Raw genomic sequence first — 15,638 nt, forward strand, 5'->3', positions numbered from 1 at the left:
ATTTGACCCTTTATGAGATAATTCAGCTCTAATAAACTCAACAGCAGAAATTCCTTAGGACATAGAATCATTAAGATTGCCTGGTTGACTTCAGTGGGGCCAGAAGTGGCTGCAAGAACCTCAGTGCTGGGACAAGCCGTGGTTGGGACAGCTGGTGGTGGGAAGGGCTGCAGGGAGCCTTTGCTAGGTGTAGCCAGCAGTGCCTGGGAGGAGGGCAGGGGCCCCCAGCCTGTGCTGGGGCTCTGCTGTTGTTTCAGCCACACACAGCTCACTGTGCAGTTCACTGCTTCATCTTGCCCTGTACAGAATAAATTTGGCTCATTTAAACAGGGCGAGACAAAGAGATGAGAGTTTCAAAAATCCAGTAGGGCTGTTAAGTAGTTAATTTCAGGAAATTATTGGTACCTCTTGTGACCAGTTCTTCCAGTGATTCACTGCTGCTTTTGCTTCATGTGTGCTCATAATTACGCTGAGCTGCATTGCTTAAGGCTCTGCGGTTCTTCAGCTGTAATGTGTTTAGCCATTTTCTTGAAATTATTCTGCAGGGGTATTTATTTCTTTCTTCCTCTCAAGACCTCACTGTTCATTTCTACCCAGCTGTGCTAGACTTCAAACCCTACAAGTAAAACAGAAATTAAGAAGATGAAGCATTGAGCAGCAACTGCTTGTAGCTGTTCAGGAACTATTAGTGTGCATCTGACCTGCAGCTTGCTTGAGAGGAGAGCCTTTGCCAGCCACGCTTCTGCTGTACAAAGCTGATTAGATCAGTTTAGAAAAAAGTAACACCAGTGTTCCTTGTGAATTCAGATTTTTTTTTTTTGTTTTTGAACTTGGAATCTCCTCTCTTTTAAATTCATTAGAAAAGCGAGCTACACTTCACTTGTAGGACTAATTAAAAGGGTAGTCTGGTTTCATTTTGGAGACTAACTTAACACTGAAAGCCTTTCCAAACATTTAAGTAATTTTCCCTTGAGTTTTCTGGACCATCTGGCCAATAGGATTTTGGAAGGAAATGGGAATTGACTGCTGCTGTGAGATCAGTGCCATGTAGCTCATCTCTTACAGAAATAATTCAGAAATCTGGAGGCTTGTGTGTTTTTTCACAGACTAATTGTGTTCATTAACTCCCTTTTAATTTTTGGAGAGGATTCACTGGGTAGAGCCAAATGAAAAGGCATAATTATATGCTCTTTTTTTTCCCCCATCAGTTAAATGCTCTGTGAGGAGTTTGGTGTGTGTGTGTGAAGAATATGACCTTTCCCTAGGTAAACCTCAGATCTTCTGAACCTGACAATGTTAGTCAGCAGAGTTTTTGAGTTCAGGATTCACCTCAGGTGAACAGAGTCATAGGGAGGGTATTGGCCCAGAAATGCTGAAGGCAAGATTCAGAGGCTGGAAGGGAAACCCTTTTAATAATGCCAGTTGTTAGTCCTGGGCTGTCCATGGTGTGTGAGCTGTACACAGCCCCCTGCAGAGGTGCCTGCCTGCATGGTACTGTGATCTGTGTGAGAAAAACACCACCAGCACTGCCATGGAAAAGTAAATCACCCTTAAGGTTGTTGTAGCTCTGTCATCATTTAGGCTGGAACTTGCAGCTGTGTACCCTGCTTGCCTCAAATCCTTTTATTTAAAAAAAAAACCCCACAGTTTTAACCTGTGCAGAGCTGTGTCCATGTTCTGTAATATATGCAAGAGAAAATTCAACTATGTTACAGTTGCTGTTTGCAAGAATGTTGAAGGATCTTTAAAAATTCAATAATATAAATGCCAAGAGCTTAATGTGCACACAAGGTTGTGTTTATGTGGGACAGAAGGCTAATAAAGCTACGTTACTTAAAAAGCTAAAAGATGACTCTCCTAACATGAGGTTTGTAATTGCTGTGTGCAGCTTAACCTTTGTAGCTTTGTAGCAATGGTGAGCCAAAAAACCTTCCTTTGTGGGATTCTTGCTCCAAAATTCTGGCCACCCATCAGCTGACCTCCTACAGTCCAGCCCTGACTTCCTTTCAGCAGGATGGGGCTGGCAGCAGACCCGTGACTGCCTGTGACCTTCTGCAGCAGAGATGTGCGAGGAGCAGGTTTTCTGTAGCGCCCTGCATTTCTGTAAACGGATGTGTATGAGTCAGGCAGCAAAAATTCACTGGGCTGGGGGGATTTGTACCTCACCCCAGACTGAGCTTCTCAGCAACCCCTGTTCTGCAGAGAGAGAGCCTTCCAAAGGCTGAGGCTTCTCCAAAATTGTTTATTTTTCTGGGTGAATAGATTTCTGGTGCAGCAGACCTTTGCTGTTGTAAATCACCACTGGGCTCCCAAGTGCTCTCGGGGACTGGCTCTGTGTCAGGGCTGTTCCAGCCCTCCTGTTCACAACAAGAGGAGCCCTGGGACTTCAAATACCCCGTATCCCTGCTGTCCTGTGCTGTCCTGAACACCCCAGCCCAGTGTCCCCAGGCCAGAACTCCCATGGGAAGAGGAAAGAAACTCGTGTCTGCCCCGCCTCTGTGCCCCTGACGGGGTAGCAAGCCCTGGTGGGGGTCTGAGGCTGGAAATCTGAGATGGTTTCAGCAGATGTGAAAGGATGTTACTTGGGCAAATAGTGATATTTAGGCTCAATGAAATGAGTTTTATGTCCCAATAAATGTAGTGTGAGGAAAATGGGATAACTGCACAACCTGCTTCTCAGAGCTCTTCTCCTACTCAGTGTGCTGCTGAGTCACTTGACCCACATGTGGCCCCAAAATGTTGCTTTTCTTTCTGTGTTGGCAGCAATTCCCACTCAGGGGCCTTGCAGTCCCCTCTAAACTCAACACCTGGATGACTTTAGAACAGAGGGGAGCCGGAGCTTCAGTGTTTGCCATCCCCTCAGATGCTACTAAAGTATCACCAGATGGAAATTGGACCTGGTCAAAGTCAGTGGGAGTCTGGTCCTTCACCAGGAGCAGCTCTGCCTCCAGTAACCCTGTGACCCCCAGCCAGGCTGACCCCCAGTGTGGCAGGGGAAGGTTGTTCCTCCAAGGTGCTTTAAGTGCTGCAGCTCTCAAGCTCCCTCTGACACCCAGGACAGCCACCCCTGGTTTTACCTGCCCCAGGAGAAGTGTTCCTGCTCTTTCCTGCTCTGTCTTGCACATTGCTCACATTGTTCAGAAACTTTAAGCAGCAGTTGGAGATCTAAAGCATCATGTCTACATGTTAGCTGAGCAAGGAGGAGCCACAGGAATGGGTACTTCCCTCCAAATGAGCATGGAGTTGCAGAAGATTACATGGGACGTTCTTCTGCAGACACCACCCACTTCAAATCAGTAGAGGACAAATCTCTCTGTACTATGGCTAGAATGGTATTTTCAAAAGAGCTTGGTGCTTTGCTTGATCTTGAGGATCACAGTGAGAATGACCCATTTGGGAGCAGGTTTCAGTATCCCAGAAGATCAGTCCCTAGTCCATTCTCATACAAGTGTGCAGTAGCCTTGAGTGGTTCATGGTTTGGTAATCTGATCAAGTGAACCAACTGATATTGCAAAAAATGTCAATATTCAAATATGTGTTCGTGAAAGAGCTTGAATTTGTTCCTTTGTTTCATTTTCTTTTCCCACTGGTCTGCAGTCAGACACAGACAAACATTAGGCAAAGCAAACAATCTGTGTTTCCACTCATACAATGGGAGGAAATAGGAACTGAAAGGATAAAAAAAAAAAAAAAAAAAAAAAACTGGGCAGAAACACTGCTTCTGGTGCCTCTTGGGTTTTACAGTTCAGGAGGGTTGTGGCCCAGACATTTACAGTGGGGATGAAAAACTGTTGTTTTCCTCCAGAGATCAAGGTGATTTGCTCTGGTCCTTTTGAAATGACCTTTATCCATCCCTCCCTTCTAGACAATGTGGATGTGGGTAGAATTTTAAGTGACTGGTGGAGGTTATATTTTTTAATCTCTTCCCTGGGCTAATGTGTTGCTATTTTAGTATATAGGAAGTTCTCCTATACCACTGCCAACTTAGTTATCTTCAGCGGTATTATGATTTACAGTGATAATTTTTTTTGTTTCTTTAAACATGTGACACAAGTAGGGGCCCTGAGAGAAATTCCTAATTTTCTTTTTTTTTTTACATCTTACCCCTGAGGCATCTAAAGCTTCATTTGGAAAAATTCATAAAACTAATATTTTCACTTTGAGTGAATGCAAATACATTTCCACTCCTGATATGTGGGGGGAGAGAAAAGCATTGGGAGGGATAAAATGACATGTTCTGCACATAAATAGGGTGGTGGTGTTTGTGAGGAAAAGAATTTGTTTTTCACTGAATATTCAATACATTTTTGGTACGTAAATGTGATAAACTTTACAAAACCATATTTTTTAATTTGGAATGCAGTGTAACACTTTAGGGTTTTTAAAATAATTTTAAATCCCTTTATAATTTAAATAGATGCCTAATATTTCTTCATTAATGTAGCAGCCTTTGTCTTATAGAGCACAGAATGTTATTAATTAACTTTCATTCTTTATATCTCTACATGCTGACATTTTAGGGTTTAGCACTGATATTTTGCAGCCCAAGTTCGGGATATGTGGAATAACATTTGGCTCATTGGTATGGTCTGTACCTAAAGTGACAGACTTTAGCTGACTTCTTAGAACACAACTGATCACAGAGTGGGGTTTAGCATACAGGAGAAAAAAAGACCAATACCACACAAACCTTGAGGAGCCTGTCTTGGTTATCTACAGTGTGTTACTATTTCTGTTGCTCAGCGCTGACCAGCAGAGGACACGGGTGGTGTTTTGCAGTGTTTAGGTGATGTGTTTCCCTGGCAGAACCATTTAGGGCTGGCTCTGAAGGCAGTGTTAAGTTGGAGCCTGCCAGGCAGACCTGTTCCAGAGTGAGGGACTGTGCCTGCTGGTGTCCCATGCTGTAATGTCTGAGAGAGCAAAGGACCTTCGTGTTGCCTCGTGTTGGTCTCAGGAGCTGGTGCTGAGCCTGCTGTGTGCTCTTCCTCCCTTTAGCACAGTTAATGGCAGCAAAGCTATCCAGAGTGTGTTAAAGGAGCACAGGGAACAGGAAATGCAATATTTGGCTATGCTGCCCGAGGTTTTGGGTGAGACCTGGGACTGTCTGGAGATTTCATGGCAGATGTGAGGGTGAATGGGCAAATGTGTGGCATCCACATGGCCAGCACCAAGGCACTGTAGCTGGGCTGTGGTTCTGTGGCAGACCCTGCATCCTGCCCTGCTGCCATGAAAGCAGTCACAAGGGAAGAAAGGGGTGCTCCAGCTGGGAGATGGAGCTGAGGGCTACCTGGGACAGCTTCCAAAATCTCAGCATCTCCCAGTATGACAAAGAAGAAAAGAGATGCTCTAGAGGAATACAACTCTTTGATTTACAGCCCTGAAATACAACAGACATCCAGAGCTGACGTGACAAAAGTACCACCAAAACCTAATATTATGTCAGTCACAGGAGGCTTTCTGCAGCCTGAGTTTGTGATTAAAAGGATGGAGCTGTAATCAAAATGATAGCTGTGTTCCCACCCGGCTGGTGTCCTGAGCTCCTTGCAGGGGGTTTAAAAAAAAAAAAGGACTTTGTAAAACTGGTGCCCATCTGTCCAAGGCATTTGTGATTTGAGGCGTTTTGTGCTGTTTTTTGTGTTTGTGTCTTTTAGGGTTTTTAAACTATCAGAGTTGATGTGGATTACCTGTCATAGCCTATGATGAAATTAATCGTTCCTGAAATCCAGTGCTAGTATTCAGTGCATGACTTACTCTGAACTTTGCCTTGGGCCATTAACTAACAAAAACAAGCTATAAGCTCTTAATTACTTCTTCCTTGGAATATGTTCCTGGAAGGTCCTTTCAGGTTTGGCATTACTGCTGTATCTTTAGCTGAGGAGCTCCAGCCGTGACTGCCGTGCGTTGTCTCACATGGCTGCAGTTGCTGAATTGAGAGGTATGGCCTGCTCTTGCTGATGGAGCTCACCTAAAAACTCTCTCCTCAGGTGACACAGCCCCAGGTGTGCAAGCCCTGACCACTTGTTAACATCATGAAGACCCTGAGGGACAGCAGGATGCTTGTATGAGGAGCCTTTTACTGTAGACCAGTGGCTGTGTCCAAGCTGCTGCATAGGAGCAGTATACCTGCAGGTTTTATATTTTTGGGGGTCTCCTCCCTGCCGTGCTGGCCCACCAGGGAGCACAGCACACTGCAGCTGCATGGGAGGCTGCTCCTGCCTGCCTGCCTGCAGTGTGAGCAGGCAGAGCTCGTGTTCCCACTGCCCTTGGGGCTGGGGTTAGCAAACATCCCTCATCCCTTCTGAAGAACTGGGTCTGACTAGGAGAGTCCTGTGCGGGTGGAAAGGAAACAGAAGGATCGTGACTTCACTAAGGTCACGTGGAATAGGACTTAGGGTTTCCTGGATCCCTGCACAGAGCATTGTTCACTCCATGCATTATCTCTTAAAGGCTTTTCTTGTATTTGCAGGATGGAAAGGGTGGAGGGGAGAAGGGTGAAAGGGTGGGGACCAGTCCCACAGGGCACAGCAGGCTGAGCTGGCAGGCTGCCAGCACTGCAGGGCCACACAGATGGGCTCAAACTTCAAAGTTCATCAGTGCATTTTGAACAGGAAATCGGATTGCTCGAGTTCACTTTCGGTGAGAGCTTGCAGCCACACAGCTGTGCTTTCACCTCACTCCCAAAGGGCGGGTGGCCACAAGCTGCATCTGTTATCCCATAAGGAATGTCTGCTTGAGAAGGACCTTGACTGCCAAAGTCCCACACCTCCAACAGCCACATCTCACTTTACAATGCAAATCTTGAACATCCAGAGAAGGTCCCAAGAGTTAAAGTTGTGGTATTTACCAGCTTTCAGAATTACACAGGCAGGCCGTGGTGGGTCAGCCAGGAGTCCCCTACCCTTGTGCTGATGCTGTGAGCTGATGGTGTCTGTGCCTGATAGCAGAGTGTGTTTGGTATGAAATGGCCCTTCATGTGGCCACAAAGGTGCAAACTTGAAGTGTCCAAGTCTTCTGGTTTTTGGGAGGTGTCCCTGCACACAGGCACCTGACCGCCTCTGGCTGCTTCTGGTTGCAGACAAGACAAGGACAGGGACAAGAGCCAGGACTTCTGGTGTGGTGCAGTGCCCCAGCTCTGTGCTGTCTTGGTGTCCTGCAGCAGGCAGTCCCTGCCTTTCTCGTGCCCTTTTTCCTGCTGCGGTTACGTGGGGACAGCTCCACCAGACAGGCCCAGAAACACGTGGACATTAATGAGTGCCAAAAAGGAAAAGCCTGTGGTGGGACTGCCGTGGGCTGCCTTGGCACGGTGTGCAGCACTCCAGTGCACAGCTGGCTTCTGCTGTCTGGGCTTGCAATTGTCCACTCCAAATCTGTCAGATCCCAGGTGGGGAGGGAAGCTGATGGGAGCTGTTTCCCACCCCCCCCAGGAAGAGAGATATGTGCAGGATCTGGGAGGGAAGCTGTCAAACCAAGCTCTGTGCATATGACTTGTAACTTTATAATCTCATTGGGACCTTGGGTTTCTTCTTGTAATCATGGCCCAAGCCAGGGACTGTCCAAAATTTTTTTTGGAACATAAGAGGAGAAGGTGTTGTACGTGACTGGATACATCATTTTGTAAATATACTTAATGCATGTAAAGCCCCTTTATCAGCTAATAGCTGGCTGCTAATGTTGACACTCTTGTTTGAAGTAAATAGAAAAGCACGTCTTGACCCCTAGTAAGGGGCGTAGATAAGCGGTTCCTTTATGAGGTGAAAAGATAAGTACACATCCAACAGAAAAAAACACTGAGCAATCTGCCCTATTCCATGTATCTCTCCCTGCAGAGATAATGCAGGGTTGGAGCTCATCAGAACCAGATCTTTGGCATAAAGCATCTCCCACAAGTCTGGCTGCAGTGAGCAGTGTGTAGATTTGAAAAATGTGTGTGCTGGCTTCAGGTTTGCTGGATGTTACTGTAGTGACTGACTGGCAACTGCAGCAGACTATGTGGAAATCATTTCTGGAGGAGACCAAGAATTTAGCTGGACTCAAAGATAATGGGGGAATTTTTTCCAGCTTGGATACATCATCAAAATGAAGGGTGGAACTTCAATTTTAGAAAGTCGTTGAGCCTCAGAATTGTTCGTGTCTAAGCTCTGTGTGAGCTTGATAGAATTTGATGTTGTTTTCCGGGGGAGGAATATGGGTGTTGCAAATGGCTGTTGGATGTTTTCACTACATTCTCCAGAGCTCTTATACTGAGCATTTGGGTGAAAGATTAAACCTTTATTAGGGAAACCAGACCACTCCAGCCCTCTGCCCAGTTTCTGGGGAAATGTGCAGTGGAGGATCTTGAATCACAGCAGGCTGAACTCCAATGATCTGGAGAGGATGGGCAGTGGCAGAGTGAACAGAGGGCTGGGAGGGCGATGCCTCTTGTTCTTCTCAGATTAAATCAGTGAGGATGAACTTCAGCACGTCTTGTCAGTGGAAATAAGTGAATCAGCTGATCTCATTTGGCTGGGAAAAAGTTCAGTTTGCTCCTAGAAGCTTTAAGCAAAAATCAAAACACCCCTTTTCTCAATCCAACTCACACGTGCTCGACTTAGTGGCTTCAGCAGAAGCAGCAATGTGAGAGTTCCCATGAACTCTGGCTAACCTCTGAGATTTATTGATAAATGAAAAAAATAAGGAACCAGCACTGAAATCTTTCCTTGCTAAGGCATTACTCTCTATCAGGGCTGGGTTCAGGATGTTTACTGCTTCTAGAGATCTTAAGGAACATTGACTCCAAACAGTTTAAAAGACCAATTTTGAGAAATCTGTAATTTTTGTTCTGAACTGCCAGCGCATAGTCTGTGCCTTAATGCAGGAGCAGGATTGAGTTGTGCATCTTAGTTAACAGGGACATATTTTCTGAAGAAAGGTGAATCACAACCCATGAAACAAAAGGACTTGCTATTTTCTTTCACATAAATACTGATTTTTCCAAACTTTTGGGGTGGAGGGGGTAGGGCCTTAGTATTCACATTTGTGTGGTAAGTGAGAGCAGCAGGTTTTGCATCCAGTGGAAGTAACTGTGGCAGCAAAGTGACCAATATCTGTTACACAGGGGGACAATTTAACCAGGAGTTATGCTTTGACACCAGGACTGAATGTCAAGCCTTCCCCTCCCCCTTATTCTGATGAATATTCAAGTGCAGTGTTAGCCTAGTACTGATTATTTTTTCACTAAAGAAGCAGGTTTCCATGCTTCACCCCACTTGTGGGAATCAGTGTTAGTTCTTGGTCCTTTGCAGAATCTGCAGCAGTCCAGAGGAGACTCCAGTTTTCCATGGGCTGGTCAGCTGGTGTGTGGTGTCCAGAGACAAGGAGCTACCAGTGTGCATGTCTCAGACAAGCTGGGGTCAGACAGGGTGGCTGGGCTTTGGGGAAGGCCCTCTCCCTGGATTGCCAAGACATCCAGTGGAAATGGGAACGTTTGCAGACAATGGCTCCCAGAGAGGAGCTGTGGCTGGGCAGAGGGAACTTGCTGACCAGCGCTGGGATGGATGCTGACCCAACACCAGCATCCTTTGGGCTGGCACTGGTCACAGCCCATCCACACTCACCCACCAAGGCCTGTGTGGTCTGGGGAGAGTGTGCCCTGTTTGTCTTCTTCCTGAGGTCTGTGCTGATATGTTAATCCTATCATTCTACTTCATGAGGAAATGCCTTGCAATCTCAGGAGTGCATCCATGGGAAGAGGACACCTTTGAATATACAAAAAACTCAGCAAAGAAAACATGACTGTGACATATTGCCTGAGAATGAGGAATCATTTTTCTTTGATGCAAAATTGCTTAGTCTTAGAAATAACATTTGTGTGCACTCTTGTGCAGATAGAACCTGGGTTTTTAAATTACATCAACCCAGCTTTTAATTTTGTGGGTGTAAATTGCACCTGCAAATCATTTTGTCTGCAAACTGTAGCATTTCATATTTGATTTCCTGATTTCCAGTGGCTTCCTTAACTGCTGTCAGTTAGTTATTTTGATATACAGCTTTGCAGGCACTACTATTTTGGGAATAAAATTGCGGTCTCAAAGCTTCAAACCCATTTCTGAACCTCTGATGGAAGTGAAAAGCTAGGATGTACAGCAAACCCACTGCACATTCAAATCTTTTGATACCATCTTCCAGTGTGAGGTCAGTGCTGGTTATCGTGGTGAGAGGCTTCATCTGTGGTATCTGTTGAGCAGCTTGACCTAACCAAAGCAAGAAACTGCAGCTGATAGCAAGATTCACATGTGGGTGTTCTTGTGAATCACATTTTGTCACTCCCAGTAGCAAGCTTGCTCTTTTAATAGCTTTATTTCCTATTACCTTCCTTTACCTAGCTGTGTTTTCAAAACCAAGCCTATTACTAGTCTGAAGTTACCAGCTGTCTGTTGTTTAAGTGACTGTGGGGTGTGGGCATTCCATAATGAACTGTGGACATGTGTAGGCACCCACACAGTCAAAGTCCTGGTTAGTTCTTCCTCACCACCTCAGAAAATGGCATTTTTAAATTCAAAGCTCTTGCATGATTTTGGGGAAGCAGCTGAGATAGTAGCTGAGATGTAGCTAACACAGCTGAAGTAAGAATTATAAAAACTAAGCATTTTGAAGTAAAAAGCATTAAAAAATAATTTTTAAAAGACAAAAACATGCATAAAACTTTAGTTTCTTAGCAGCCACATAAAGTTCTGGATTGATCCAATCAATCTGGATTGATGTTCTGGAACCCAGAGTTTTGCCAGGACATGTCAGGGGTCAAGGTGGGGACAGAGGCAACTGCCCAGTGCCTTCCAGCTTCCCCAGCACACCTCAGCCATGGATGGCAGGACTGGAATGTGGCTCTTGTTCAGACATTCTGAGGCTGTGCTGAGATTTCCTGGAAGAGGAGGCTTGAGGGCTGGCATCACCTGTGGAACAGAACTTAGATGGAGACCTGTGAGCTTGTGCTACGTTGTGCTGTGAGAACAGAGCTGTCCCAGCACTGCTGCTTCCTCTGTGCTAAAAGGAAATTCAGCCCTGTAGAGATAACTGTTAAATTCAGAGCACAGTAAGGGTGTGGCTCTGGTAACACATCACCCAACTTCACCTTGGTGGTTTTGTGCCACTGGAAGCTTTTTTGGTACACAGAATCATAGAATAGTCTGGGCTGGAAGGGATCTTGTAAAGGTCACCTCGTCCAACCCCCTTGCAAGGAGCAGGGACACCTCCAACTAGAACATTGCCTTGAACATGATTGAAAGCAATTAGTCAAACCTGGTTGTTATAGGCCTGATTTGTTGGTGTATTCCTAGTCTGCTTACATCTTTTACATAATGCCTTCTGTTATTTTAACAGGGTCGCCATGTTAAGACTGGGCAGCTGGCAGCAATCAAAGTGATGAATGTTACTGAGGTGAGTGCAAAACCAGAAATAATAAGGTCATTGTTAAGCAGCAAGGAAAAATAAATAATCAGATCATGAGAAGGTGGACAGCTCGTGAAAGAAGATCCACTGGTGTAAATCATGGTTCCTGAGCACCAGTTTGTGTTTTATAAAGTACTGAGTGGTGTTAACACAACCATATTTTTTAAGTGTGGCTGACTAATGGTGACAAAGCAATAAGGGAGTACCTGCCTTATATTTTGGGGTTTAGTAATATCAAAGACAAGTCCCTTCCTGCTTATTTCTAGTTGATTATCTGCTTTCAGAGATAGAAATTAAAAGATTTCCTGTATCTCTGCACTGCCTCTGCTGTGTTTCATCTCATCCTATCCCCTCACATGCCAGCTGTTCCTCAGAGTAGTGCCCTGACAGCCAGCAAGCAGGATTATGTTAGAAATGCAAATGCAGTGCTTTTTTATTGTGATTTGACAGATGAGGGAAGGAGACAGTTTAATTGGCACTGTCCCTGCTCACATTTATAAATGGGTGTCAGTGCTGAAACAGGGTGTTGAGAAAGTTGCTAAATATTGGGTTTTCTCTCTCCTTTTAAGAGCACAGCCAGTAGTGGAGCTGCTTGCCTCCTTGAGACCACATTAGCCTGAGCCCCAGGAAGGCTGGGGAGACTCCCTGCTTCTTCCTCTTGAGTTCCTAGAAGTCTGCTTTGGTAGCATCCAGTAATGCCTACTTACTTGGAAACAAAATGGAAATGGTCCTGCTTTAGGAATCACCTTACTGGACTTGCAGGATTCTGAGAACAAAACAAAGCTGTTCAGGTCTGCTTTCCTGCAGGTGACAGAGCCAACACCACGCTGGGGAGCCTGTCCTGTTTGAGGGGCAGTGATAGCAGGTTGTGCTGTTTTCACATTGAGATCCTCCATGGGTAGGTGAGGAGCATATTACTGCAACTGCCCAAAGGGGTTTTCCCTGGTGGCCCTCCCCCACTAAACCCTGAACAATTCCATCTCAACTGTGCTCAAGTTTTCCTGCTTTCTGGGCTTGGCACAGGGTGAGTGCAGGGCTTTCTGCTCTTATTTGCACTTTTCTAATGCAGAGTTGGCTGTATTCCTGCTGCTAGGGCACAGGCTGGCATGTCTGGATGCAGTCACTTCTGCTACTTCTGGCACTTTTGTTCACCAAAAGATTCTGATTCTTTCACCAAATCTACAGGGTTTCTTTTTCCAGTAAAAAGTCATTTCATCAGGAATTGCCTGCCCAGCTCCAGCTGTGATTGTTCAGATCTGGGGCACTCCAAGAGCTCAGCAAATCTGTCCTTTGCTGTCATGAGCTGCAGCCCCAGGCTGGTTTCTTAAGAGCAGCAGCAGGATGCTGTGGTCATTGTGGGATCCTCTGGACATCTGTCAGGAAGTGCTGCTGTATTGAGTTGCACGGGGGTGGGGGGAGCCCTTTGAAATGGTTAAAGGGGAGCTGATGGCAACGTGTGCTCATGTGCTTCTCCAGGCAGGCTCTGCTTCCTGTTTTTTGACAGAGCCAGACAAGCAGAGTGCTTGCAGAGAGACTGGATTCTTGCTGCTTGTCTCTTCAGCTAGTGGTGCAGGTGATCAAAGAGCTCTGCTCCAGCACATCATTCTCCATCTGTCTTTGCTTTCATTCTTTCTAGAGAGCAAAATAACATTTAAATGTGAAACTTGTTGTTAGACCTGCCCCAGTACTAAGGGGTCCCTTGGTGCAGTATTTATCAGCTGATGATCTCGTTTCCAGTTGTGGTCAGGGGAGTGTGTTTTCTAGTTCTAATGCCACTGCAGATAGGCCTACATCTTCAAAAACAGCCTTTGATCATGAACCTGTCATCTCTGTGCACGCAGCCATCTGTGCCAGGACGTGTTGGTTTGTGAAGCAAACAGCTTTCTGCACCTGCACATCTGTGAGCCTGCTTCCTTTCCTTCAGCAGCATTATTTATGAGCAGACCCCTGGGACACGGGGCTGCTGGGAGTGCTGGCAAGGGGGCTGGTGGAAAGTGGAAATTCTGAGTGTGGGCATGCACTGAGAAGCTGAGGGTGCTTTTGTCCCCAGTTGCTGTGCTTGAAGGATGTACGTGGCACTGAGGCTCAGCAAGTCTGGGTGCAGCTCCTGGGCCAGCCTCGTGACGTGGCCCATGGGGCACAATCACTCACCTTTACCCCTCTGCCTTGGCTTTTCCATGGCATAGAGCATTCTTTCCCAAACTCACCGGGAAGCCAGAGTGCACTGGTCTGTGAAATGCCCAGCTGCTGTCCTGTGCAGCCCTTTGCCTCGCAGCCCGACCAGCACCTGAAGCTCAGCCTGCTGTCTGCTCCAAGCAGTGTCTCCCCAAGGCATTCAGCTCTGCTGGGCAGTGGTACTTGGGCTCTGCAGGCCAGGATGGGCAAGGGAAGGAGAAACAGGTGCAGGGAGCGATCAGGTTATGGCCTTCAGGGTAAATAATGACACAAGAGAAAGCGGGAATTGCATTTTGCTGGTCCTAGGAAAGAAGCATTACCCCTGTGCAGCTCCTCTTGCTCTTGCCAGTGGGTGTGGAAGAGCCTGTGGGGTGTCCAGGTTGTGTTCATGGACAGCCCCATGCTTGGTTTTGTTTTAAAAACATGGAGGTCAGATTGCAGAGGAATAGAAAGTACTTGGATAAGAGCTTCGCTAGCATGGTTCCAACATCCAGGAAATTAATTGGGTAAAGGATGAAGAGTTGAAAAAGAGGCAGCAGCTATGAGGAAGTGGTTGGGATCTGCCAGCTCCCTGAGGGGAACTTTGTGAAAGCTTCAGGCTGGTGCTGAGGGCACAGCAGGGAGCTGGGCTCCACCAGGGCAATTTCATGCTGATGGGCAGAGTTAAAAAAACCCAAACCCTTCACATCTGTAAATTTTAAGTAATTTGGAGAAGGCTTTTACAAAGATGAGTGTTTCCCCTTCACACATTTGCAGAAGGAGTGGGCAGAATGCAGGAGGGACAGCAGAGGAAGAAAGGAGTCCTCCCTGTTTGTTCCTATTTCTGCCCTTCTTCCCTAAAGATCCAGAAGCTTGTGCAGGTGGCAGAGCCCTTGTGGTCAGGTCCAGGGTGACAGTTCCCATGTCCTGATTCTCTGCCTCCTCCTTACCTGCTTGTGTCCACCCTTTCTCGGGCACTGTCTGGAGTTCCAAAGGGAGTAGAGCCCTGCATCCCTCTGGCACAAACTCTCACCTCTCTCTGATTGTGCTCTTTCCATGTGCAGAGAATCCTGGAGGATTTCCTGCATGCTGCCTGCAGCCAGCTCCCATTTCTCCTGCACACTCCAGGTGCTGCACTGGGCTCCTCTTCAGCCTCACTAATTCAGTCATACAACATCCAGGGCTGTATCAAGCCAAGGATTAAGGGTCCTCCTTTCTCCCTAACTGCAAATAAAAGATAAATGAACTATTTATTATAATGTGTCCAGCTTGAGAGCCTGTGTTCAAAAAAGATTATTAGGAAACCTGAAATAGCTCCTTTAGCTTCAACTGGAGTTATTTTACGTCTCTAAAGGCTTAGTACAGTTAGCCTTTGGTCTGGTAATGTGTCTCCTGGGTGTTGATGTTACTGGGAAAAACTTACTGGTCCCTTCTGTTGGGAATGATTTTTGTGTGGTCAAGTTTAATAAGACAAATCAAATGCCTGTTCTTGAGGGAATTTGGCTTTAGCCTGTCATTTAGCTTTAATGTGTTGCTCCAGGTAAAAAGGTCAATGTGTCTGGCTTTGTAGGCAGGCCATTATGGTGGTTAAAAGAATGCTTCAATGGCAAAGCTACTGGAAAATAGAGAAAAAGCACAGAAAAATGTCCTTTGGGGCTGAGTTATTCTTGCTGCCTCTTCTTTTTTTTTTTCCCTTCAGCTAGTAACTGCTGACTGGGATGTTTTGCAACAAGGTAAATTAATTTTCAAGTTTGTGGTACTCCTTTTAACTGATACAAGGATACCTTGCAGCACCACTCATTCCCTATTACAGTGAGTGGGATGGCAAAACCTAGGTGTGTTTCACTGGGTGTTGTGCACCATAGCCAACCAGCTCTGAGGGGGCCTTTCCAAATCAGGCAGTTCTCCCTGGAAAAGGGCATTTCCTTCTAACATAATTATTAAAACTTGTGCTTCCACTAGTTGTCTTATTGTGCACAACATTGTATGGGCAGAAGAGAACATCTGCCCTGGCAAGACTGAAACCAAGGCAAGGGAAAACAGGCAGCTGGTGCCTGGAA

At 46.1% G+C, this 15,638-nt stretch overlaps 1 protein-coding gene across 2 annotated transcripts in view; it reads left to right on the forward strand.

Annotated features, from left to right (window-relative positions):
* NRK (Nik related kinase) overlaps nt 1-15,638 on the forward strand; it is an 89,413-nt gene that overhangs the window by 18,480 nt on the left and 55,295 nt on the right. For both annotated transcript variants that reach the window (XM_059859415.1, XM_059859414.1), the window contains exon 3: nt 11,356-11,412. In XM_059859415.1, the coding sequence (XP_059715398.1) occupies nt 11,356-11,412 (57 nt within the window). The remainder of the gene's footprint in view (nt 1-11,355; nt 11,413-15,638) is intronic.

This window comes from Haemorhous mexicanus, chromosome 14, assembly GCF_027477595.1.
Source record: "Haemorhous mexicanus isolate bHaeMex1 chromosome 14, bHaeMex1.pri, whole genome shotgun sequence".
NCBI classification, from domain to species: domain Eukaryota; kingdom Metazoa; phylum Chordata; class Aves; order Passeriformes; family Fringillidae; genus Haemorhous; species Haemorhous mexicanus.